This window comes from Geotrypetes seraphini, chromosome 7 (genome assembly GCF_902459505.1).
Source record: "Geotrypetes seraphini chromosome 7, aGeoSer1.1, whole genome shotgun sequence".
Classification (NCBI taxonomy): Eukaryota; Metazoa; Chordata; class Amphibia; order Gymnophiona; family Dermophiidae; genus Geotrypetes; species Geotrypetes seraphini.
Genome location: NC_047090.1, coordinates 107,559,779 through 107,585,739, shown reverse-complemented (window position 1 = coordinate 107,585,739; position 25,961 = coordinate 107,559,779). Strand labels below are relative to the sequence as shown.

Sequence of the window (25,961 nt, the reverse complement as noted above, 5' to 3'; positions counted from 1 at the left end):
TGACTCAAAACAGCATTTTTAATAAGATTTATTGTCATGTTCAACAGCTTATCTGATCTGCAAATGTGAATTGCAAAACAAATAGTCTCAAAAATAAAGCTATGTACAGCAAACATTGAGCTCTTAAATATCTGAAACTAATAAGGAAGTTCCAAAAATTTTCAAGGAAAAAAGGCTTCAAAAAGAGCTCTGTCAATAAACTCTACAATTTAGACATTCACAAAATGAGCAGGAAATGTTTATCAAAAAGACATTTAATACAATCAGTTCAATAGTTCCCTTGGTGGTCCACATTTAGTTTTCCAAGCCCTTACCCTCCCCCCACAAAATGTACATACTTACCATTAGTCTTAGCAAGTATTTTAAAAAGCCCTCTAGACAAAATATTTACAGTTTAATTTTCACTTTCAGCAGATCTTGACCTCGACCGCTGTCGATCCACTGAAGCAGGAGATTTTGATCTACTTGAGGAGGCTGCCCGTGGTTGGTTTTTCTCAGGTGCTGGAGACCTGCTAGCAGAGCGAGACTTGCTTCTGTTGCTGCGATTGCTTCGGCTACGGCTCCTGCTTCTCGATCTGCTATAAGATTTGCGACTTCGGGACCGGGAACGACTACGAGACCTGGATGAGCTTCTGCTGCGGGAACGTGACCTGCTTCTAGACCTACTAAAGAAATATAACAAAACAATATTTGAGCCATGTTTAAAGCAAAACCTCCTAGCAAGGCAAAAATAAAGTTAAGTCACAAGACACATTAAAACACATTAAAAAAAGGTGAATACCTGTGCCTTTTGCTGCCTTCAATTAACTTAATTTTTCTGCCATTAATTTCTTTGCCAGATAGTTTCTCAATAGCATTTTTTAAGTCACTGTATGAAGCAAATTCAACCACCCTGAAAAACAAATTTGTTTTCAGTGCATTAATGCAGATCAGTGAAAACTATAGGCATCAATACAATTTTATTTTTGTTGACAAGTAGGACAGAGACAAGCAACAAATTCCTTCTATAGTGAAAATGAAGTCAGCCATTTCATACCGGGGCGTGACAAAAACATTTCAGACTAGTAGTTTAAGCTAAGATCATTTAAGATCTTAACAGCAAGACCCTCTTGTGCTGCAAAAAGGGTAGCAGGTTGGATGTGAATTAACTCTATCTTTTCCCCTTCCTCCCCATCTTTTAGTAGTCCATCTCAACTCTTGATGCCTAGTTCCAGACACCACCTTCGACTTATGCCATGCAGAAAGCATGGTACAGACAATGCTAAGTGCACTGTCATTTAAAATCTTTAGGCAGTGCCCATACCATGCACTTGCAGGTGCCTTACCATCTGAAATCAACTTGCAGGACTATCAGCTCAGTGACAAAGCTAAGCACTAACTAAAAGGGGGGGGGGGGGGGGAATAAGAGTATATGCCTGCTGTCCTCACTGAACATCTGCTACATTTTATGTATCTTTTTTTTTTCTCCTTGCTCACCATTCATCTTCCACCTGTGTTTTTTCCCTATGCATCTTTTCTGTCTCCTATACTCCCCTTTCTAGTATTTCCTCTGTGCCCATCTTCCTTCATCAACACTATTGTGTTCGTATCCCCTCTGTGCCCAAAATCAATCCTGTGTCCCCCCCCCTTTCTCAAATCTAATATTTCTTCAGCATTCCTCTTCTATTTTATCTATTTATTCAATTTTCTATACCGTTCTCGAAGCTGGGATATTAGATTATTTGCTATTCTTTTGTCCATTGATGCTTGCTTTTTGAAAATCAATTGGAGGGCCACCTTAAGAATTGTTAATTAGGCTTGAGTATGTGTACGTGCTAGACATCATGTCGTTCTGTTAAGTAAAATGCCTTGTTCACTTGTTGCTCAGAAACGTCAGGAGCATGTTGATAGCCCAGAGAAGGTAAAAGTGAATTCTCTATAAGGTAAAAGTATTTAGTTGGTTTTCTTGAAGAGTTAGTAATTTTTTGCTTTTTATGTTTCAACGTTGCTAGAGAGACTTTTCCCTGACGTAGCGGGTATATAATTCTATCTCGCAAAACGCAGGCTGCATTGGATGACAAAGTAATAAGCAATGGCCTTGGTTTCTAAAGAGCATAAGCTAAGTACTTTAAGTTCTCAAAGTCTAAAATGAACTCAAGTAGTTTACACCACAAATGCACTTTTTGACATAGCACTTAGAAGCACCAGTGCACTTTTTCATGAACTGAGGTTTCTTAAGTACAAAGTATTAATGAATTATGAGATTTTTAAAAACAGTTTAGTATAAACTAGTAGAAATTAATTTAGATTTTTAATATAAATTAATTGAAGATTGAAGAGTGATGAATTAAAGAGATAAAGTAATTTAAGGACTAAAGAATGAATTGTTAGAATCATGGTAGGGAGGATGGGTTCAAGCAGGTGATGCAAGCAGGAAAAGAATTGTCTCTCTCTCTGAGAAAACGCGAAATGGGTGAAACTCCATAATCTGAGGCTTGTTCCCATTCATATAAGAGAAAATATCACCTGCAGTGTCATTTTGCATAGTTCTTCATTTTGGATTTAATTAATAGGTAACCATCAGGTTTTCTGTAGTTTCCTGTTAGAGCTAGACATAACTGGGGACCATAAAGCCTAGACCGTGCTTCTTTAACTTCCAACTGGTTTAGGCTCTCTCTGACCAAAGGGCAGCTGCTCTAGTTGCACTCCTCTAACACTATTCCTGCCATGTGTGAACGTATTGTTAGCTTGATTTTTCTATGTAAAATTCTGTAATTTGTTTTCTCGATAGTGGAAGGGTTATTTGTGAGAGGGAGGGGAGACAGGGGTTTTGCTGATCTTTGCTCTGCATTATTTGAGATTTATAAAATGGCAATCGTACAGAATATCATTTTTTTATACTTTAATAAAATAAATACTGAAGATACAGGAGGAGTGTCAGCCAATAGGACCACCTGTTAATCAGTTTCTTTATCTCCGCCTGCTGGTAGATGTGTGCTATCCCATTGGTCTCTGGATTCATCTGCTGCTGTTGCTAAGGAAATAACTATTCAAGGCCTGTGCAGATGGGATCAGACGTTTTACAGGGAAAGGGACCAGGCACGCGGGAACAGGGACAAATTTTTCCCCTCATTCTCTAGCCACTGCCTAAAGATTTTAGTGCACTTGGTCATTTCCATACCAGATTCTGTGGATGACATCAACCACATGCATCAGATTATTATGCCTGCTTGTACTCTGAGAAGTATTTTTATATACGATTAAAATATTTTTTAAAAAATTTACCCTTCATTAAGCTTAGGACGGTGTGCATCAGCAAAGGTAACTTCTCCAGCTTGCCTCATGAAATCTTTAAGATCCTAACACAAGACCAAATTGTTAAGCAGAGAAATTACATACAAAGAAAACACAATACTAAAAATGTTAATTTTCTCAGATAAAGTACAAATATGGAATACACCTGCCACATTTGTATTGCATCAGAATTGGAAAAGTCTCAGGGCACGAAATAATTGAAAATAGTATATCTTAAAAAGCTAAAATAATTTTTAAGTAATAAATTTCTACATATTGTGGTAGTACATCTACTTCTACACTAAGCTGAATGCTATGAACAAATTTTGCAAGTTAATATTAATACCTAAAAGCTTTACATAATACCAGTTATTTTGTGCCCCATATATTAGAAATATAGATTACTTTACCTTCAATTACATTTCCCTAGGCTACTCAAGCAGCACACTGCATTAAGTGCTTGGAGGCACCATCACGATACATGCCCGACTGGCTCTTCGCCACCCATTTGGTGAACACTACCCAACTGGAGGAAGCCTTTAATCGCATGACCCTCCCTATTAGATGACTAGGATGATGGCCGACATTTTCTAATCTTGTGATGTTACCAAGGACCACTTTAATGCGATCAGGATTCCAACGACCACCTAATTTCGTATCTTTCAACTCTTTTCGACCAGGACCTCATTCGGAAGCGTTACAGGAGGAACAGCTCTCAATTTAAGGACCAGACCTCTTTATCAATTCTCAGGGGGGTCGCTGCAACCTGGCACTTTAAGGAATGCTCCGATATTGTCTAGACCACCAACGGATCTAGAGAGGAGGCCAACTGACTCTGTAGGAGCTGACTGGCAAATTCAACCAGGCCCAACCAAAAGTGACCAAGACAGAGCGATAAGGATAACCCACAGGCACTCCTCGTCACGAGGCCGACACACAGATAGGCTGGCAAATAAAGGGTTTAATATTTAGTTAAAATTGTATCAAAAACAAGAAAAAAAATCCTAACCAAAATTTACAAATGTTACTGCTACAGTTTTTAACTAGTCACTTCCCAAATATTTACAGCATTGAAGTGGAAGTAAAATGTATTTACTTAAATAATTGTGATGCACATACTTTAAAAAAAAAAAAAAAAAAAAGTATAAGCTATAAAAAAAAGTTTAGCTTTATATTCTCAAACTCAAAAGATTTTCAGTAATCACTTCTACAAACCTGCCAGCTCACTCTCGAAGATAAGTTTTCCACTATTAGACGATTCTCTGTTCTTACTGGTGGAGCATTTCTGAGAAAAATCAGAAGGCAGTGTTACAATCTAAGCCAATGCTCAGAATAAATCTCTCACTTTGAGAACATTAAAAAATAAAAGCTACAATAAATACAAAAAATTGCAGTGCCAAGATGGAAGTGTCCCTTAAAATACATATACATACACACAAATCTGTCAGAAGAGAAGGATGAACCTTGGAGAATAGTTGTCACTGAATATAGAATTTAAATAAATATTTTCAGTAAATATCTTACTTGGAATTTTCCAAAAATCATGAACCACCTATTAAAAAGAGATTATATACTCACCCAGGTAAGTTCTTTTCCAGTAGATAGGCGAGACATTCTAGAAGGGTAATATCCTTATAGCCGTGTGCATCTGCAGAAGGAATCCACTCTGGATTTTTCCTCTTGCCTCTGCTGTACTTCACTGGGCTCCTTAGCTCCACCTACAGTTAATGCTGAGAGCCATCCAATACACGTGAAGTAGAGGCACCTGTAGCAACAGGCTTAGAAACAAACTGCTCAGCTCACAAAGTAAATCAAATAGCAATGGCAACCGCCAAAGACAGCAAAGGAACTCAGAACTACTCCCATATAAAATGGAAACGAACAAAATTCTTCCCAGCCCCCAAGGACTGACAAGCATCCAAGAATCAGCTTGGAAAAGCATAAACAATCAGTAGAAAGGTAGTGACCTCCAGATAACGTAGAAGAACTCGGCGCACATCCAGTTTCTTCTACAGGCAAGATCTTGTGTCCTGGAACCAGTAAGCTGAAAGGCAGGCAAATACTTCCTGATTGTGGGTTCCCTACAGACAATTCAATCTCCGAGATATGGAGAAATGGTTCTTTGTTTAAAAAAAAAAAAAAAAAAAAAAAAAAAAAAAAAAAAAGCTTGTAGTTCCGACACATCGCACCAAAATAATGACAACCAGAATAACGGTTTTGAGCATCAAGTCCTAGAGGGAAGCCTCTTGAAGGGGCTCAAAAGGAGCCTTGGTAAGGCTAGACAGAACAAGGTTAAGGTTGCTTAACCAGCGGTCTGATGTGAAGAGCCCCCTTCAGAAATCTAGTGACATCAGGATCAATGTCAATGAGAACTAATGATGGGATCTAAAACAAGAAAGCCTGGCCACCTGAACCTGAAGAGATGCCACAGTGAAGCCTTTATCCAGGCCAACCTGAAGAAAATGTGAGAATCAGTGAGGTCAGAGCTGGTCGTGGGTGCACCGATGTTGTAAGGCCTTCCACACTGTGGCATAATCAGAAACTGTGGATGATTTAGGCTTGAGAAGAGTATCAATAACCATAGGAGAATAATCCTTGTATTCTAAGGCTGTGCGCTCATGAGCTATGTTATAAGAACAAAGTGAAGCAGATCCTCCATGTAGACTGGACCCTGCATGAGTAGATCCAGATGGTCGCTCAGCCGTAAGCCGCAACCCCTGAACAGACCATGAGATCTGCTTACCATGGTCTGCAAGGCCAAACTGAAGCCTCCAGAATAACAAAGCCCAGGTGGATTGCAATCCGCCAAATGACCCAGCCTATCATTGGCCAAGGAGGAAAGACATACAGGAGAATCTCCTGAGGCCACGGCTGCACCAAACGTCGAGCCCCTAGCTTCCAGACTCAGATCTTCGACTGAAGAAATGATCTGTTTTCCTGTTTCTTACTGTGGCCATGAGGTCAAAGTGTGGCCAACCCCAGCGCCACACTATGGCTCAGAATGCCACTGCGAACAGAGTCTACTGCCCGATTCAGGGTCTGTCTGCCGAGGAAATCTGCCTGAATATTGTCAACTCCCAATACATGTGCAGCAGAGTCAGAGGTGCTCTTGGTCCCTTCCCTGACGATTTAACATAGGCTACTGCCGTTGTATTGTCAGAGAAGACCTTGCCTAAGCACTCCAGTCTTTTGCAATTGCATCAGGATTAGTTGAATAGCTCTGAGCTCCAACTGGCTGACTGACCATTTCCACTGAACAGGACACCAATTGCATTGAGCGCCCCAACCGCAAAGGCTGGCATCTGTCATCACCATTATCCAGGAGGCAATCTGCAGCGGTATGCCCCTTACACGAGCTTCCAGAGTCCAAGGAAGACAGGCCTTTAAGGCATCCCTGTGCAGAGCCCACTGAGAAACCAAAGCATGCTGAAGGGGTGCATGTGCACACATGACCAAGGAACCACATCCAAAGTAGCAACCATGGATCCCTGAACTTGAAAATAGTCCCATGCTGAAGGAGCTGGCAGCTCTAGAAGGGAAAAAAATCTGGGCCCACAGTTTCTGCTTGCAGCCATGCCGAAGAGGGAGTATCTGGTATTCCAGTGATTGCATAGACATCAGATTGCTCTTTCTGAAGTTGACAATCCAACCCAGATCCTCCAGCACCTGAAGCACCCACTCTGTGTGCCGTCCTCGAACGAGGGTGCTCTGATCAGCCAGTTTTCTAAGTAAGAGGGAACCTGGAGACCCATTTTCTGCAGATAAACTGCCATGACCATCATCACCTTAGTGAAGGTCTGGGGCGCTGTTGCTAGCCCAAAAGGCAGAGCCGATAATTGGTAATGCTGGTCCAGAACATGAAACTGCAAAAATTTGCAGTGGGCAGGAAAATAAAAATGCGCAAGCATAGCTCCGTGACATTCAGAGAGGCAAGAAACTGACTTGGAGCCACTGCTACATGACCAAATACACAGTCTCTCCAGGTGAACGCGTGGAACTTTGAGAACCGCATTCATGTGCTGAAGATCCAGAATAGTTCTCCAATCTTCGGAGTCTTTCTTTAGCATGATAAAGTATGAGTATCTGCCTGACCAGAGTGTTCAGGCGACACAGACTCTATAACTTGAATATCCAGAAAGCACTGAACGGTGGCTTGAAACTTGAGCGCTTTGTCTGGGCAACCTGTAGGAGAGTCCATAAACCAATCCGTCAGAGGCTGGGCAAATTCCAGTTTGTAGTCCAACCAAATACTGTCCAAGACCCACTGGTCAGACATAATGCAAATCTTGACGGGAAGAAATGCTGAAAGCTTGCCCCCTATATGTAGAGGGGCATCCCTCGGCCTGACATCAATGTGCTTTTTTGGCAGAGGGCGCAGAACAGGAGGTGGAAGGCTGGGAATACCTGTAGCCAGAATACCGTCATTGCCCTGTGACAATCTCTTCAAAGTAGCACTTGCATATGGTTAGGATCGCCAAAAGCCATGAAAATTAAATCAACTATAGAGGTCTACTATCAGGCAAAGTCTTAGGGCGACGGTCCATCACAGAACTCATGAGGTCGTCAACACCTATGCCAAACAACCACCTATTAAAGGGCAGTCTAGCCCAAGTAGCCTTGGAAGTGGAATCACCAGCCCATCATCTGATCCACAGCATCCTGCAAGCAGATGGGAGTACGCTTAGCGAATGAGTGACAAAATTCATCACCTTGCCCGTCCCTGCAGATAACCGCAGGAAACAATCCTGTGTCATTCTTTTGTGTCTTATCTCAACCTCAGTCCTTCCACACCAGCACTCTTCAATGCAAGGCTTGAGGGTCAGTGGTTGTGCCCATACTCTTGATTCTTCCCTCTCTCCTTAAAGAACATAAGAATTGCCACTGCTGAATCAGACCAGTGGTCCAACATGCCCAGCAGTCCGCTCACGCGGCGGCCCTCTGGTCTAAGACCAGCACCCTAACTGAGACTAGCCCTACCAGTGCATGTTTTGTTCAGCAGAAACTTGTCTAACTTTGTCTTGAATCCTTGGAGGGTGTTTTCCCCTATAACAGCCTCTGGAAGAGCGTTCCAGCTTTCTACCACTCTCTGGGTGAAGAAGAACTTCCTTACGTTTGTACAGAATCTATCCCCTTTCAACTTTAGAGAGTGCCCTCTTGTTCTCCCTACCCTGGAGAGGGTGAACAACCTGTCCTTATCTACTAAGTCTATCCCCTTCAGTACCTTGAATGTTTCGATCATGTCTCCTCTCAATCTCCTCTGTTTGAGGGAGAAGAGGCCCAGTTTCTCTAATCTTTCGCTGTACGGCAGCTCCTCCAGCCCCTTAACCATCTTCGTTGCTCTTCTCTGGACCCTTTCGAGTAGTACCATGTCCTTCTTCATGTACGGCGACCAGTGCTGGATGCAGTACTCCAGGTGAAGCGTACCATGGTCCGGTACAGCGGCATGATAACCTTCTCTGATCTGTTCATGATCCCCTTCTTTATCATTCCTAGCATTCTATTTGCCCTTTATGCTGCGCATATTGTGTGGACGGCTTCATCGATGTTTCCTGCAAGGACAGGAACAGTGACTAAATTTGTCATTATGCCAAAACTCGCATCAGTTTACGGAATGCGTCAATATAAACTGTCCCAGCCAAAGAAGGGGGAGGAGCCACAGCCTCACTCTCCAGTGTGTGCACTTGAGACGGCGCATGTTACAAATGATGTCAAAACAGTTTTGATGCCTAAAGCAGCTGCGTCAGTTTCTGGAGGACCTGCATATCCTTTAGCACCACACCACCTTCACTGGTGCATTTAATGACCTGCGCAACCATAGAACCCTGGCTCTGGCAATTTTAAAGGCACTTTCCAGAGAGTGATACTGCTGCGAAACCAGAATGCTCATTATCAGGCCGCAGGGAAAAGTAGCAGACTGCGAATGCATATCACTAAGCCAGGACGAGGAAGTGGATGGAGCTGGCTGACTGACCAAATTAAACTGCTGCACCGATTCAGAAATATGGTCCGGCAACATTGCAGACTTAAGCCAGGACCTTGAGATCATCTCCAGGTTCAAAAACCCCAGAAGGATCCAGAGATCCAGCACACAGTCACTGATCTCTCACCCCAGGAAGTGCTGCACCTGCAACTAACGGGTCAGCAAGGGAGTCATCCACATCAGGATTCCCCAGTCAGGGTTGGGCAGTGCAAGAAAAGCGGGAGGCTGAGTCAAGGATGTGTCCAAAGGAGCAATGCCACTGAGAGCCGCCAGAGGCAGACTGGGACTGCGCAGGGGGAGAATGCCTGTTCTAAAACTCATTGCACAAAAATTTCATAAATTCTGAACAAGTGTCTGGCTCCTATGGCGTACAGCCACCCTTGAGACATCTTAATTTGTGTTTCTTAGGCTGCAGAGGGTCTGAGTATGGAACAGCCATGCTGAGCTTCGAAAGTAAAGAAGGCCGCCCGGCCGGGGTAAGCGTTTAGTTACCTGCTTCAGCAGAGAAGAGGCTAGGCCAGATGCTGCCGCCTCCTCTGGTTACATCACACAGCACAAGGATGCTATAAAACTGCTAAATTTGTACGACCATGGCAAGAATCTATATGAGAAGAGCCCAAGGACTCCATCCCAACAGGTTTCCAGGCAAAATTTGCAGTTTTGGAGAAGCAGGGAGATTTAGAAAAACAGACCACTAAAAATCCAAGATGGCCAACACCAAGAACTTCGCACCAAAAGTGATTTTTTTTTACACTTCCCAAAACACAAAAAACAGCGATTTTAGGATTTTTCTGGTGGAGGAACACAGGGGAACATGCATGAACACTGAAAACCCCCACTTTTACAATCTCCGATTCACCTCAGTCTGTAACAGCCTGAACTCACTATGATCTGTCTGAAGATCTGTGCTGCAATCTGCCTTACCTCCCTTAACAGAGAATCACTACCTCATGCTGGGAATGCCTCTGTGAAACTTATCTTCAGGCTGCCAGTCAGACGGCACATCCACCCCTGCGGACCAACGGATACGCACCGGAACAGGCGGAGGTGAGAAGACGTAGCCAGCACCCTTCAAGACCACTGCTGAGTCTCCTAAGGGCGCCCAACAGCCTGCCCTTGACCCCTGCTTAACAGCAGGAGACTCCACTTCAGAGACGGCCCTGAGCTCCAAGGCTGGCTAACAGGTACCCACTGGAATCGGCTTGCAGCTAGGCAGACCGAAGTCTCTGTGTTCTCAAAGCAGGCAGAGCTGAAAAATGCTCCAAGCACCACAATCTCAGGGGGGGAAAAAAGAGGGACAAAAATACACCAGATAAAATAATAAAATGGGGAGAACAGAACACTCCTGTAAACACGCAGAAGGAAAGAACTGCACGTAGAGCTAAGGAGCCCAGTGAAGTACAGCAAAGGCAAAAGGAAAATCTGGAGTGGATTCCTTCTGCAGATGCACATGGGTCTCAAAGTCCCTCCTTGAGGGCCGCAATCCAGTTGGGTTTTCAGGATTTCCCCAATGAATATGCATGAGATCTATGTGCATGCACTGCTTTCAACGCATATTCATTGGGGAAATCCTGAAAACTTGACTGGATTGCGGCCCTCAAGGAGGGACTTTGAGATCCCTGGCCTAGAATGTCTCACCTACTGCACTGGAATAAAATGTATTGAATTTTTTAAAGCAAAGATCAGGCATATAAAAATGATAAATGTAAGTTTGCCAGATCTTTCCGACAATACTTGGAAATTTAAGTAAGCCCAGTAAGTCCACAACTCGGTAGCCCTGACATGTGGTTTCAGAGGCAATCGTATCCTGTTTTAAGTCCTTGCAGAGAATCAGCATAGATCAGTGTCAAATTTTGAAAGAGTTTAGGTTATGTCAACATCTCCCTTGAATCCAGGCACCAAACATCTAGTTATTTTTCAATATTAACCTATACTTTTAAGGATGTCTTTAAAATGCATAACTCAGATCAAATAACTGCCATTTTTGTATTTTGGTTTAAAAAAGATCCATAAACTACATGAAAAGCCAGTACTTAGGATTAAGAGTCTTGTTCTGCCAGGTGCTTGTGGCCTTCTGAAAGCATGACACTAGAGTTGATGGACACTCTTCCCTTAATTTTAAAGCAAAGCATTTTTCTGACTTGTATAATTGGCAACTAAGGTGTACAAATATATGGAGTTGGAAATTAAATTAATAAAATCAGAAGTAGTAATGCTGTCAGTCCTTGAACCAAGGTCATTATTTTGAACTGTAGCAGCTGTTTGGGTTCCTTGAATGCCCATGGTAGCTACAATTAGAATAGTTAACATTACCAGGTACTTCAGCCACAAGTCCCAGAGCTTAATCATTTGGTTGTGTGAAAAAATAATTTCACCTTATTTTAAAAGTATTGTTACCATGTAACTTCAAAAATACCCATGCAAGTCTACTTGTTTTATCCCATTGAGGATTCTATCATAACAACCCCCCCCTTCAGTTATCTTTTACAAGTTGAAGCCTTTCCTCTTATGAGAGGTGTCCATCCCCTTAATTTTTAGTTGTCCTTCTTTGAAACTTTTCCATTTTCACTATATCTCTGATACACAAGGTAAAGTCACAACATGAAAAGATACAAAGATATAATACTTATTTTCTATCCCATCCCTAATAATTTCTAGCATTGTTTGCATTTTGGCCCATGCCACACGTCATGGACAATATACTGAAATCCAGAACTTTTTTCTTGAGTGCCGACTCCCTATGTGAACCCTGGCATCAGGTAACTATGATTTGGAATATTCTTCCTAATGTCCATCACTTTGCTTTTACCCACATTAATTTTCAAAAAGTGAATGGCAGATGAAATTTAGTCTTATTTGTCCCATCATTATACCATCTAGTTGCCACCGACACCGTGGCTTCACCTTTATGCAAAGGTGTTGAGGAAGCTACTTGCAGTGGCAACTTAAAAAATTTTGATTGTCTGGACAATAGCATTTTCTTCACATAAATACTGATGTAAAACAAACACCTGACCTATCTATGCCTTCCCACATTACTGCTTACCCTGCTTTGTGAAACAACCCAGTCAAGTAATAAACAATAGACATTTTATTGAAAAAGGTACAAAGATTCTGAACAGCACACCTTCTGTCATTACGAGGGCGACGACTACTAAAACGATCAGTATATCTTCCTCTGCCTCTTCCTCCTCCACCTCCTCTGGAGCGAGCTCTAGCGTGTTCAATTGTAACTCTACATAGAAAAAATCCATAGATTTATATCACATGAAGTAGTGGATTTAGGATTTTGATTAATAGCATCAGTATTTAATAAGGATATGTAAACCATATGGTTTTTCAACTTTTTTGTACATCTATAAAAAAATTTTAATTTACAGTACCTCTCACTACATAGTTCTTTTCCATCTAATTCATAGACTGCATCATCTGCATCTCTAGGATCCTCAAATTCCTATTGAGCAAAAGTATTATTAACACAAATACAGAACATTGTTTTTCAAACAGTAGTGCAAATATCAGTTTCTCCAGTATCTACCAAGGTGCTCACTGGGATGACCGTATGCTACAAAGAGATCTGGTTTTCCTATTACAGTGACTAACATGCAGTACAGAAGCCTCATTGCTCCAAAGGAAAAAGTGAATTGAAAGCAATGTTACTTACCGTAACAGTTGTTATCCAGGGACAGCAGGCAGCTATTCTCACTAGTGGGTGATGTCATCCGACAGAGCCCCGATACGGACATCTTGCAAGCATGTCTTGCTTGAAGAAACTCAGAAGTTTCGAGATGCCTGCACCGCGCATGCGCCAGTGCCTTCCCGCCCGATGTACCGGGCGTGTCTCCTCAGTTCAGGTAGCTAGCCTGAGAAGCCAACCCAGGGGAGGTGGGTGGGACTCAGGGTGGGATGTGAGAATAGCTGCCTGCTGTCCCTGGATAACAACTGTTACGGTAAGTAACATTGCTTTATCCCAGGACAAGCAGGCAGGTATTCTCACTAGTGGGTGACCTCCAAGCTAACCCCAATGGGATGGTGGGAGAGTTGGCAACTTAAGAGAACAAATTTTGTAACACTGTTTGGCCAAACTGTCCATCCCGTCTGGAGAAAGTATCAAGACAATAATGAGAGGTGAATGTATGAACAGAGGACCAAGTGGCAGCCTTACAAATCTCCTCAATCGGTGTCGATCTGAGGAAGGCAACAGAGGCTGCCATTGCTCTGACCTTATGGGCTGTGACCTTATAGGGAAGGGATAATCCAGCCTGGGCATAGCAGGAAGAGATACAAGCCGCCATCCAGTTGGAGATGGTCCGCTTCGATACAGGTCGTCCCAACTTGTTTGGATCAAAGGAGACGAAAAGTTGAGGAGCAGTTCTGTGTGGCTTTGTGCGATCCAAGTAGAAAGCTAGAGCACGTTTACAGTCCAGAGTGTGCAAAGCAGATTCTCCAGGATGAGAATGAGGCTTTGGAAAGAACACTGGAAGCACGATGGATTGGTTGAGGTGAAATTCAGAAACCACTTTAGGCAAGAATTTCGGATGAGTACGAAGAACCACCTTGTCATGATGGAATACTGTGAACGGTGGATCCGCCACTAGGGTCTGAAGCTCACTGACCCTGCGAGCAGACGTGAGGGCCACCAGAAAAACCACCTTCCAGGTGAGATACTTAAGTGGAGCCTTGTTGAGAGGTTCAAACGGAGGCTTCATGAGATGAGACAGGACAACATTGAGATCCCAAACCACAGGAGGAGGTTTGATAGGAGGGTTGACATGAAAAAGTCCTTTCATAAATCTGGAAACCACAGGATGAGCAGACAAAGGTTTCCCCTGTAGAGGCTGATGGAAAGCCGCAATAGCACTCAGGTGGACTCGTATAGAGGTAGACTTGAGACCAGACTGAGACAGGTGTAGAAGATAGTCCAACACAGAGGATAGGGAAGCTCGCTGAGGCTCCGTGGCATTGGAAATACACCAGGAAGAGAATCTAGTCCATTTTTGGGAATAGCATTGTCGAGTAGCAGGCTTCCTGGAAGCCTCCAAGACCTCCCTCACTGCTTGAGAGAACTGGTGAGGAGTTATGTTGAAAGGAACCAAGCTGTCAGGTGGAGGGACTGCAGGTTGGGGTGAAGTAGTGAACCTTGATGTTGAGTAAGTAGTGAAGGAAACACTGGAAGAAGTACTGGCTCCCTGCTGCTCAGTTGAAGTAGAAGGGAGTACCAAGGTTGTCTGGGCCACCGAGGAGCAATCAGAATCATGGTGGCATGGTCTGATCTCAACTTGACCAGAGTCTTTTGAACGAGAGGAAATGGAGGAAACGCATACAGGAAGCGATTCCCCCAATCCAGTAGAAAGGCGTCTGCCCCGAGGCGATGAGGAGTGTAGATCCTGGAGCAAAACTGAGGCAGTTTGAAGTTGTGGGGGGCTGCAAAGAGGTCTATCTGAGGCGTTCCCCACTGGGCAAAGATCTGATGAAGGGGGTTGGAGTGGAGCGTCCATTCGTGAGGCTGGAGAAGACGACTCAATTTGTCTGCCAAGACGTTGTCCTTCCCCTGAATGTAGACAGCTTTGAGGAAGGCGTTGTGGCGAACAGCCCAATCCCAGACTCGAAGAGCTTCCTGGCAAAGAGGGGCCGAGCCCGTGCCCCCTTGTTTATTTACATAATACATGGCGACCTGATTGTCGGTGCGAATAAGGACCACCATGTCGTGAAGCAGATGTTGAAAAGCTTGGAGAGCATTGAAGATGGCTCTGAGCTCCAGAAGATTGATTTGATGGAGTCGTTCCGCACTGGTCCAGAACCCCTGAGTGCGAAGACCATCCAGATGAGCCCCCCATGCATAGTTGGAAGAATCGGTCGTGAGAACTTTCTGGTGGGGAGGAGAGTGAAACAGCAAACCTCTGGATAGATTCGAAGAGGTCATCCACCAGAGAAGAGACTGCCGTAGAGCAGGAGTGACTACAATGTGATGGGATAACGGTTCGGACACCTGAGTCCACTGAGATGCCAGGGTCCATTGAGGAATTCTGAGATGTAGTCTGGCAAAAGGCGTGACATGAACTGTAGATGCCATGTGGCCCAAGAGGACCATCATGTGTCTCGCTGAGATGGATTGGCGAGAAGACACCGACTGGCAGAGTAGAAGGAGAGCATCCATGCGTTGAGGAGGAAGGAATGCTCGAAGTTGAATGGTATCCAGGACAGCCCTGATAAAGGGGAGAGACTGGGTGGGCTGAAGATGTGACTTGGGAAAGTTGATCTCGAAGCCCAAGCTCTGCAGGAAACAAATTGTAGTCAAGGTCGCCGAAATGACCTCTGGAGCCGACGGTGCCTTGATGAGCCAGTCGTCGAGGTATGGAAACACCTGAAGACCCATGTTCCGGAGTGCAGCGGCCACCACCACCAGACACTTCGTGAAGACTCTGGGAGACGAGGAAAGGCCGAATGGAAGCACTCGATACTGCAGATGTAGATTTCCCACCCGAAATCTGAGGAACTTGCGGGAGGCCGGATGAATAGGGATGTGAGTGTAGGCCTCCTTGTAGGGATGTGAGGTCCAGAGAGCATAACCAATCGTTCTGCTCGAGGAGGGGATAGAGAGAAGCAAGGGTTAGCATACGGAACCGCTCCTTGACCAAAAACTTGTTGAGGACTCGAAGGTCCAAAATGGGACGCAGATCGCCCGTCTTCTTCGGGACCAGGAAGTACCGGGAGTAAAACCCCCGGTTTTGCTGATCTAATGGAACCGGCTCGACGGCCCGAAGCCGAAGCAGAGCCTGAGCCTCCTGGAGAAGAAGAGCGGTCTGCGTCAAGTTTGAAGGATACTCTCTTGGCGGGTGGTCCTGGGGGACCCGTTGGAAATGAAGAGAGTATCCCTCTCTTACGATGGTAAGGACCCAAAGGTCCGTGGTGATTGTCTCCCATCGATGACAAAAATGATGGAGACGACCCCCAATGGGAAAAACGGGGGGAGACAGAACGAGGTCGGTTATGCTCCCTGGAAGAGAGTCAAAAAGGCTGAGTAGCCTTGGGTGCAGCCGGCATCTGAGGCTTCTGCTGAGGCTTCTGGGGAGGCTGTCTCTTCGCAGGTTGTCTCGCAGGAGGAGCTTGCCTCGGCTGATAACGCCGCTGGTAAATCAAAGGCGGCCTAGTGGGTCGAGACTGTGGAGGCTTGGGCTTAGGCCGTAGGATAGACTGGAAGGACTTCTCATGATCCGAAAGCTTTTTAGTAACAGTCTCGATAGACTCATCGAACAGATCCGCCCCCGCACAAGGCACATTTGCAAGCCTGTCTTGGAGGTTCGGATCCATATCAATCGTACGAAGCCATGCCAGGCGACGCATGGCTACCGAACAGGCAGCAGCACGTGCCGAGAGCTCGAAGGCATCGTAGGAGGATTGCATCAGCTGGAGGCGTAACTGGGAAAGGGTCGCCACCACCTCTTCAAACTCGTATCGAGCCTGAGCATCGATGAAAGGTATGAACTTGCGGAGCACCGGCAAGAAGTCGTCCAAATATGAAGAAAAGAAGAAATTGTAATTGAGCACTTGAGACGCCATCATAGAGTTCTGGTAGATACGTCTACCAAACTTATCCATCGTCCTCCCTTCTCGGCCCGGTGGTACTGAGGCGTAAACCTGGGAGGGATGAGACCGTTTGAGGGAGGACTCGACCAGAAGGGACTGATGAGATAATTGCGCCCCCTCAAACCCTTTGTGGTGGACGATGCGGTATCGAGCATCCAACTTACTGGGAAATGCAGGGATGGAATATGGTGTTTCAAAACAGCGCATGAAAGTCTGGTCAAGCAGTTTATGCAGAGGAAGCCGGAGCGTCTCCGCTGGAGGGTGAGGCAAATGCATGGTGTCCAGATACTCCTTGGAATATCGAGAACCAGTGTTCAAAGTTACATCCAAGTCATCCGCCATTTGTCGGAGGAAGGAAGAAAAGGACAGTTGGTCCGCCAGCGCCGGCCGGCGAGACGGACTAGAAGAAGTGGAAGCCTCCGGGTCCAGAGAGAGCTGGGAGCGGCAAGGAGAATAGGAGGTAGATGGTTCCTCATACTCCGGTCCCTCAGGCGGGGATAAATCCGAGGAGGAGTATCCCATACGCTGCATCTTCTTTTGCAGAGACACCTCCGAATGACGCGAGGAGTGTCGAGATGGATGCCCCTCCCGGTGTCGGGATGGGGAACGAGACCTCCTGTGCATCGCCCGGTCCCCAGAAGCCTCCAAGGAATGGATGGGACTAGATGCAGTGGATCGTAGAGGTGGCAAGGATGCGGACTCACGCGATGCCACCCAGGCCTGGTATGGAGTGCGGAAGAACTCTTCCTGCAATGCGGTATGCCCAGGACTCCGATTATCAGGGGTTGACATAGTACTCTGATGTCTAGGAGGCGTGATGGGCTCCAAAGGCGGCATATCACTAAAGGAAGCTCGCCTCGAGGCTCCCGCCGCCCTCCTCGTCGAGAAGTGAGATCGAACGACGAGGAGGAGGGGGAGGGGGCGGTCCGCCCCCCGGGACCGGGAGGTCACCCTGAATGGAGGCGATAAGCCGGGGTCCCATAGACTGCATAAGCTCGACAAACTGAGCTTCCAGCAGGGATCGCAGCGAAGCCGATATGGAGGGATCCGCACCGAAAGGGGGTCCTCCAGCACGGTCTTCGCGCTCCTTTGCGGCCAAGTGCTTCTGCTTGCTAGCTTTAGGCACTTTGATGACCACCGGAGGGACAGTGGAAGGCGGTACCTGAGCCGAGGAGACGGGGACAGGCACCGGTGTCGAACTCGAGGCTGAAGTCGGAGTGAACGATGCCGGCTTCACAATGCCCGATGCAGGAGTCGTCGATGCAGGTTTCGCACGGACCGGCGAAACATCAGTAGAAGTGGAAGCAGACGGCTCCTTGGCAGTCTCCATCTTAAACATCGACTCCCAGAGCAAGCAGCGCCGTTTAAACAAGCGCGCAGTAAGCGTGGAACAAGGCCGGCACGATTTCGGAACGTGTTCTGGACCAAGACACTGAAGACAGCGTCGATGCGGGTCCGTCAACGAAATCGCACGCTGGCACTTGCTGCACTTTTTAAAACCGGTGATCGGCCGGGACATAGGCCGGAAAATCGTCGCCGCAAGGTCAAAGGCGCTGGGCCTAAGCCACGAGGCCGGCCTGGCCGAACCGCCGGAAGAAATAATTTTAACTTTTTTTTTTTTTTTAAAGGAAAACTAAATTAAAGTTGAAATAAATCAAATAAACAAATAATGCGGTACAATAGAAGGCAAATTTACTGAAATTCAGTCAGCGCAGATTGAAGTGAAACTTCTCAGCTCCGCGGAAAGAAAAGAACTGAGGAGACACGCCCGGTACATCGGGCGGGAAGGCACTGGCGCATGCGCGGTGCGGGCATCTCGAAACTTCTGAGTTTCTTCAAGCAAGACATGCTTGCAAGATGTCCGTATCGGGGCTCTGTCGGATGACATCACCCACTAGTGAGAATACCTGCCTGCTTGTCCTGGGATAAATAGTGATACCTTGGTTTATGAGCATAATTCGTTCCAGAAGCATGCTCGTAATCCAAAGTACTCATATATCAAAGCACATGTCTTCATAGACCACAATGTAAACTGAAACAATTCGTTCCACAACCAAGGTTTACTATGATGGCCCAGGGGTGGATACCTGCCTGTGGGTGCTGCAGCCCTTGCAGCGTGGTGGTTTCCTTTCCCTGGGGTCCCCGTGCGGCTCTCCTCCCTCTTCGGCTGATGCTTCTGCCGTCCACTACCGCCTCACGGCTTCAGATTCAAGTCGGCCGCCATCCTCCAGACGCATGCGCAAGACCTCTGAACTACCCCGTGAAGCTGGCGCCGCTCCAACACGCATACCATGTACAAGCATGCAGGACGTCCTGCATGCTTGTACGTGGTGCGCGTATTGCTGGAGCGGCGCCGGCTTGACGGGGGAGTTCAGAGGTCCTGCGCATGCGTCTGGAGGATAGCAGCCAGCTTGAATCGGAAGCCGGGAGGTGCTAGTGGACGGCAGATGCATCGGCCGAAGAGGAAGGAGAGCCGCATAGGGACCCTGGGGAAAGGAAACCACCATGCTGCAAGGGCTGCAGCACCCACAGGCAGGTACCCACCCCTGGGCCACCATAGTGAGAGCTCGTGTAGCAAGTCAACACTCGTTTTGCGAGACGAAAGTTTGCTGAGTGTTTTGCTCGTCTTGCAAAACACTCGCAAACCAGGTTACTTGCAAACCGAGGTTCCACTGTAATTTTATGATAATCGTTTACAATGCTATACAGTAATAACTCACAAAGCACCCTATCCATCTGTACCTTTAAAGGGCTTAGGGCTAGATTCACAAACCTGGCCAATCGGAACCGACCTGTTGCTGATCTGGGTAGGTCCGATGAATTCGTCAAAGTTGAATATGCAGATGAGGGCAATCGGTGGAACGCCCCCATCTGCCGGCAGATCGCTGGTGTGCGATCCTGATGCAGGCATCTAGACCCATCCGAGCTGCGACTTTTTAGCCCAGCGAGCCTATGGTTTTAACCCGCAGGTTAAAATCACAGGCTCGCATTGTGGGGAAGGGCAGGAGAGATTCAGAGCAGGAGAGAGCAGGGCGTGCAGAGAGCAGGACTTCTATGGAGCTGGAGAGTCGGAAAGATGTTTTCAACTGGTCCCCAGCAGTCGCTTCATGGGTTGATCGGCCAGCCCAGTTGGTTTTAAAAATGTAGTGAATCACGTCCCTGTCTACTTTGAATGTGTTTCTCTCATTTGCATGCACGGATTTGAAGCGTATCGCAAGAGAGGTTAGTGAATAATGGAGGGAAATCTGGTCGCAAACCAATCAGTACACAATTGGTTTGCTTTGTGAATCTAGCCCTTAAGACTCAGCAAACTTTGCCAGTCACAGCACAAAAACAGCAATAGCTATGTAGTCTGTTCAACTTTTAGACATTTATCGAAGTGAGGACATTTTTAGTCTGAAAATAACAGTTTTTAAAAAGCTGCATCAGTCTAAATCCTCAAGTTTCCATCACTATCACAGGATACCCTACCAATCTTGTTTCCCTTCTACAGCTAACTTTTACAGAAAATCCTGATATGTGAACTTGAAATCTGTAATTTCAAACCCATTCAATACCCTAAGAAAATGGTTTTTACTTACCACAAAACCAAAGCCTCTTTTCAAGTCGATGTCTCTAATTCGACCATACCCTTTGAAAAATCTTTCGACGTCTTTTTCTCTAGCAGCTGGGTTCAAGCGGCCAATGAATACTCGACAGCCACTCATTTTGCCTTTTTTAACTAGACGCAAACTAAAGTAGAAATAAAAAAAAAAATAAAAGACAACGATCAGATGAAAGAAGGGATGTTCTTTGCTACGGACAAAAAGCAGCGAAATCTCAAACTGCAAGTGGGGCGAGATCAAAGTCCTGAATGGGAGGAGAGAGGGTGGTCCTTTGGCACGGTTCCTTTCTCCGCCTTCAAGACTGCATCAGACGGAGGAAGTGGCTCCCGCCTCGCCACATTGTTATACGACCCTCGCCCGCCATTTTATGCACGAGTTCGCCACCCCATCCCCAAACTCGCTCTCATCAAGTACCACCATTAATCTTGGGAGTGGAGAAAAAAAATAATTCAGTTCCGTAAAGGGTTGAAAAGCAAGCGCTCAAATTTCGGCAAAAGGCCATTACTGCACGTGGTTGTTGTTTTTTTCTAAGATTTTATTTAATTTCACGTTTGAAAGCGAGAGTTCATCGTTAGGCTTACAATCGCGGTTCCTTGGAGGGAAAAGAGAACCACTCTCGATCTGAAAGCGCGACTCTCGGTGGGAAGGTGTCGTCTGCACAAGATGGCGCCGGCGAAGTACCGACACAAAAGCCAATTCGGTTAATTCGAAAGCCCGGAAATCCACACCACATAAAAAGCGAGACTTGCCCTTACAAAGATACATATATTTTATATAAAGGCACGGCAGCTAAAAAACGCGCTCAGTTAAACATTTCAACACTACTGAAAGCTTTCATCGTCGACAATTTCCAAGCAGCCATTTTGTGACAGAGAGAACCATGACGCAGCTACATTTCGCTCGATAGGTTAAAGCCAGCGCGAGAGAAGCTCAGGCCCGAGTCTGCGATCCTAACCTTGCTTCTCTACCCCCTCCCTCTTGCATTCTAAAATCTTAACTATATTATCTATAAATCGTAGCGGTAATGCTAAAAATTATTTAAAATTAATAACCACCAAAGATTCAAAAAGATCATAACTTTGATTTTTTTTTTTTACGTCTAACTACACCGATCATCCCCGTTTATTTTTGTTTTTTAACTTGCGATCATTGTGTTCTCCCCCTAGCACAAAGTTACCTTCCTGACGACTCTTCTGTAACTGATGCAACAATAATATTACAACCGCAGAAAATGGGACAACCTCTGCGACGTCACTTCCGCACTGCGGCAGTTTGGTGCCACGTGATGCACTCCGCTTTTGTATGTTGAACCAAAACTTGGAAGTGCGCAAGCGCAGATTGTTTTATATTCGAGGGGCGTACCATATAGCAAAGAAAAGAGAGACAAGCGAGGCGAATTCTTCTGCTTGAAAGGCTGCATGCCTCGAAAAAGTTAGGGCCTTGGAAACCGGCACTTGTCATTTTACTTTAAGCAGAAGCAATTAAAAGTAACGCTAATTATATTATCACGGGTCAGGCTTTCAGGGATGGTCTGGGGGGATCACGTGCAGAAGCTCATTATAGGGCTTCAAGTGCATAAATATTTGTGCAGGAAGATATGTAGACCGCTTGACACAGCAAGTTGATACAGTACTCTGCCTAATGAGCTGGACTCCTGCCAGTGTAGATTGGAGATTTACCAAAGAAAGCAGAGTATTGTTTCTTTTCAGCAGGACCAGTGGTTCCCAAGCATTTTTTTTTTTTTTTTTAATCATGGCACTGCTATTCTATTTCTCTTCCCCAGAACTGGCCCAAAGGTATCTGATACGCTCCTTTCCCCACTCCATATTTGGCTAGAAAAATGTTCAACTTATGAGAACATAGGAATAGCCTTACTGGGTCAAACCAATGGTCCATTAAACCCAGTAGCCTGTTCTCACAGTGGGCAAATTCAGGTCCCTAGTAACTGGCCAAAACCCAAGGAGTAGCAGCATTCCATGCTACCGATCCAGGGCAAGCAGTGGCTTTCCCTATGTCTTTTTCAATAACAGACTATGGACTTTTCTTCCAGGAAATTGTCCAAACCTTTCTTAAAACCAGTTACGCTATCTGCTCTTACCACAATCTTTGGCAATGCGTTCCAAAACTAGCCCAACAGTCTTGACACTTGCTATGCCCTGAAATATATATGTAACTTCCCAAAATATATATGTAACTTTGCTTCTGGAAAGTACCTCCCCCCCCCAAACACATGGAAAAATGGCATACAGATCTCTAGAGATTTGTACAATGACAAAAATCAAACCCATGCCCATCCATCCCTGCTGGAATTTGATCAGTCCCCATAAGTAACCTTTTCATTCTTGCCTGTCCCCATAACATTAAGATGTAGTTATTTCATTTAATTTATGCCACTGAATTAGAGGCTCTGGTAGAGACCCATTCTACAAAATAAGCAAAAGCATATAATGTGAATATAAATACTCCAGTTGATGAGGACCCTCAGACTATGTCAGCTGAAGACATCCTCTGAAGGCAGCCAACAATAGGCAGTAGCAATGTCTCTAAGCTACAGATTCTGGCACCTCAGTGGCTCAGTGGCTCAGGGAGCAGCCAGGGACTGCTTTACACATAGTAGAAGGAGAGTTTCTAGTCAACTTTGGAGGAGGTCCTCAGCTGGCAGTGCTTGGGGATCCCCCCAACAGCTAGAGCAAGGGTCAGCAAGAACTTAACCACTGGAGAATAAAACCAGATATGCATTTTTTTTTTTCTGTTGAAACACAACACAGATATCTGCCATATACATTTCCCAAAGCTAATGTGTTTACAGTCCCAATAAATTCCTTGTTTTTTTAAGATTATAAGCTCTTTCAAGCAGGGACAGTCTCGTGTGTTTGCTGTACAGTGCTGTGTGTAGTAGAATAGTAGTAGTAGTTTTACCTTTGTTGTCTGGAGATTTATTTTTCCAACGAGTTGGTTCCAGATTCTCTTTTTTTCTGGTTTCCTTTCTTCTGCAATTCTGCTTCAAGTGGTTGCTGTCCATTGGTTTCTCCTACTGTAGTACAGCATTTCTCTCTTCCCTCCCTCCCATTGTACAGCATCCTGACTGACTCTCTTCTGTCTTGGATCAATCTCCCACTTTTCCCCCTCCCCTGCCTGTGCATTTCTTCCTCTCCTCCACACCCATGTGCAACATGTCTCCCTCTCGCATTGTCCATCTTTCTCTCATTTCCTCCTTTGCTACAAAGGGAAAGAAAGAGAAAATAGTGTACCTAATGCAGAGGAACATGGAAAGTTTTTTAATGATACTTTTCCCTAAAGTAGAATATAAGATTTTACTTCCCGATTTGGAAACAACAAATGCTATCCCAGTGGACAGATATTGGAAAGAATTTGCATATACATGGAAGATCAGGTTAGAGACCTTATGCAATAGACTAAGTCAGAGTGATTGTTCCCTGGATCCTTCTCCATCGTATATTTTTTTAGATATTCCAGGCAAGGCTATTTCTTGGTTAGCTTCATTGATAAATTGTTTTCTAGATTCTGCCTATTTTTCTACATTGAGGGGTCATATATTTATTTATTTATTTATTCGATTTTTTAGTCCTCCCAAAAGAGCCCAGAACGGGTTACAATGAATATATTGGTGCATTAAAATTATAAGTAAGATATAGTTCTTACCCCTTTTTTAAAAGGTCGTTCTCAGATCAATCTGTTCTGACAGATTGATCACCCAATTGCTAATATACATTTATTAACCAAATTATTTGAGTCCATAATCTCTAAACAATTTTCAAGTTATATAGACAAGATTTCCATACTATCTCCATTTCAACATGGCTTTTGCTCCAACTACAGTACAGTTAGCCTTGATCTCTAAAATTCAAAGTTTAATTTCACAGAATCATTTTGCAATTTTATTGCAATTTGATCTTTCAGCAGCCTTTGATGTTGTGAACCTTGATATTATCCCAGGACAAGCAGGCAGCATATTCTCAACAGTTGGTGACATCACCGACTGAGCCCCGCAGCGAACAGCCTCTCAAGCAGACTTGCTTAAAGATCTTTGTAAGAGCTTACGAGTGCTGCACTGCGCATGCGCGAGTGCCTTCCCGTACCGAGTGAGGGCGCGCATTCTACCTGTGAGGTACCTCAGTTCAACGTTTTCCGCGGAGCCGAAAAGTCCTCTTCACTTCAGCTCTGCAGCCTTCGTTGCCTACTCTCACCGCGGCATTTTTATTTTATTAGATGCTGTGCTCGCGTTTTCATACTCTCTTTTTCTCGTTAAAAAAATAAAAACTTTTATTTTTTGTTTTTCTTCCGGTCAGCGGCCCTTTGGCCTAGGCCTGGCCGCTGACCTCATTCGTTAAGTCGGCCTTTATTTTTTCTATGTCCCGGCCTCTTACCGGGTTCAAAAAGTGTAGCCAGTGTGGCAAGACCATTTCAATTACCGATCCTCATAGTCGGTGTATTGCTTGCCTGGGTCCTGGGTGCTTGTTCGTGCTGTGCTACCCTTCAACCTCGAGCCCTTCGCAGACGCCGTGCCAAGCTTCTTCAATTTTTTGGCACTATGGACCAGACGGCCGAGAAGGTGTCAACCTCGGCTTCGGGGATGGCCTCGACCTCCAAGACCTCGACGCCAGCATCTGCCTCCACCAAGGCCTCAACCTCGACACCGGTCTCGAAGGCCTCGCTAGCAGTTCCTCTGAAGTTTTCCTCAATGGGTAAGGTTCCTGTCTCTCCTTCAGGTACTATTCCTAAGAAGCCTCCAGAGTCCCAGGCATCCCAGGCCGTGTCTGTGGTCCTGCCAGCCTCTTCTAGACCTCCAGCTAAGAGTGCCTCCAAGCATCGGGAATACTCATCCTCGAGGTTGTCCTCCTTGGAGCGCAATACTGCACCTTCGAGACCTGATCCCTTTGTCTCGGTGCCCATGTTCGAGGACATGTTAAAAGCCATTCTGACCACTCAGATTTCCTCAGTCATGGCTCAACTTCTCCCGGCCTCGACTTTGCTTCCTGCAAGCCAGCCTGAGATCCCTGTTGAAGCACCTCGAGGCAAGCCTTGGAAGTCTCGTTGTTTCTCATCCAGTGACTCTTCGCCTACTCCTCGGACACAGTCTCCTCAACCTCGATCGAGGCATCGCTTGAGGCATTCGAGGCATCTCACTTTCAAGCTTAGTCAGGAGCCTTTTCTACACCAGAAACCCTCTCCTCCGGATACTGAGTCTTCTATGCCTCGTTTATCAAAGGCTACCAAGACTTCTACTAAATCTAAGCATAAGTCTCGCAAGGCTATTACACCGGCTGCTTCTCCTCGCAGTCCATCAAGGTCGAAGCCTCCTCCATCGAGACCACCTCCAAGGGACCCTTCTCCTCCTGCCTCGAGCCACTCTGTTCCTCGGAACCCCAAGAACGTCACTATCGAGGTTCTTGAAGTGCAAGCACTCTCTAACTCCTCCTGTTGTGAGTAGTGGAGCTTCTTCAATCACGGTTGCGCCTGGAGTCTGAGCCTCCTTCTCAGTATTCCAGTAGAGG

The 25,961-nt window shown here is 45.5% G+C and overlaps 1 protein-coding gene across 1 annotated transcript; it reads right to left on the bottom strand.

Moving 5' to 3' along the window:
• Positions 1-21,773, bottom strand: SRSF5 (serine and arginine rich splicing factor 5). Its single transcript, XM_033951695.1, has 8 exons — positions 21,623-21,773; positions 20,422-20,572; positions 12,637-12,707; positions 12,381-12,488; positions 4,489-4,558; positions 3,265-3,338; positions 782-892; positions 1-665 (listed from the first exon to the last, which is right to left on the bottom strand). Exons 2-8 carry the CDS (start codon positions 20,545-20,547, stop codon positions 395-397), a joined length of 831 nt encoding a protein of 276 aa, XP_033807586.1. The 5' UTR covers positions 20,548-20,572; positions 21,623-21,773; the 3' UTR covers positions 1-394.
• Between the last annotated feature and the right edge of the window lie 4,188 nt (positions 21,774-25,961).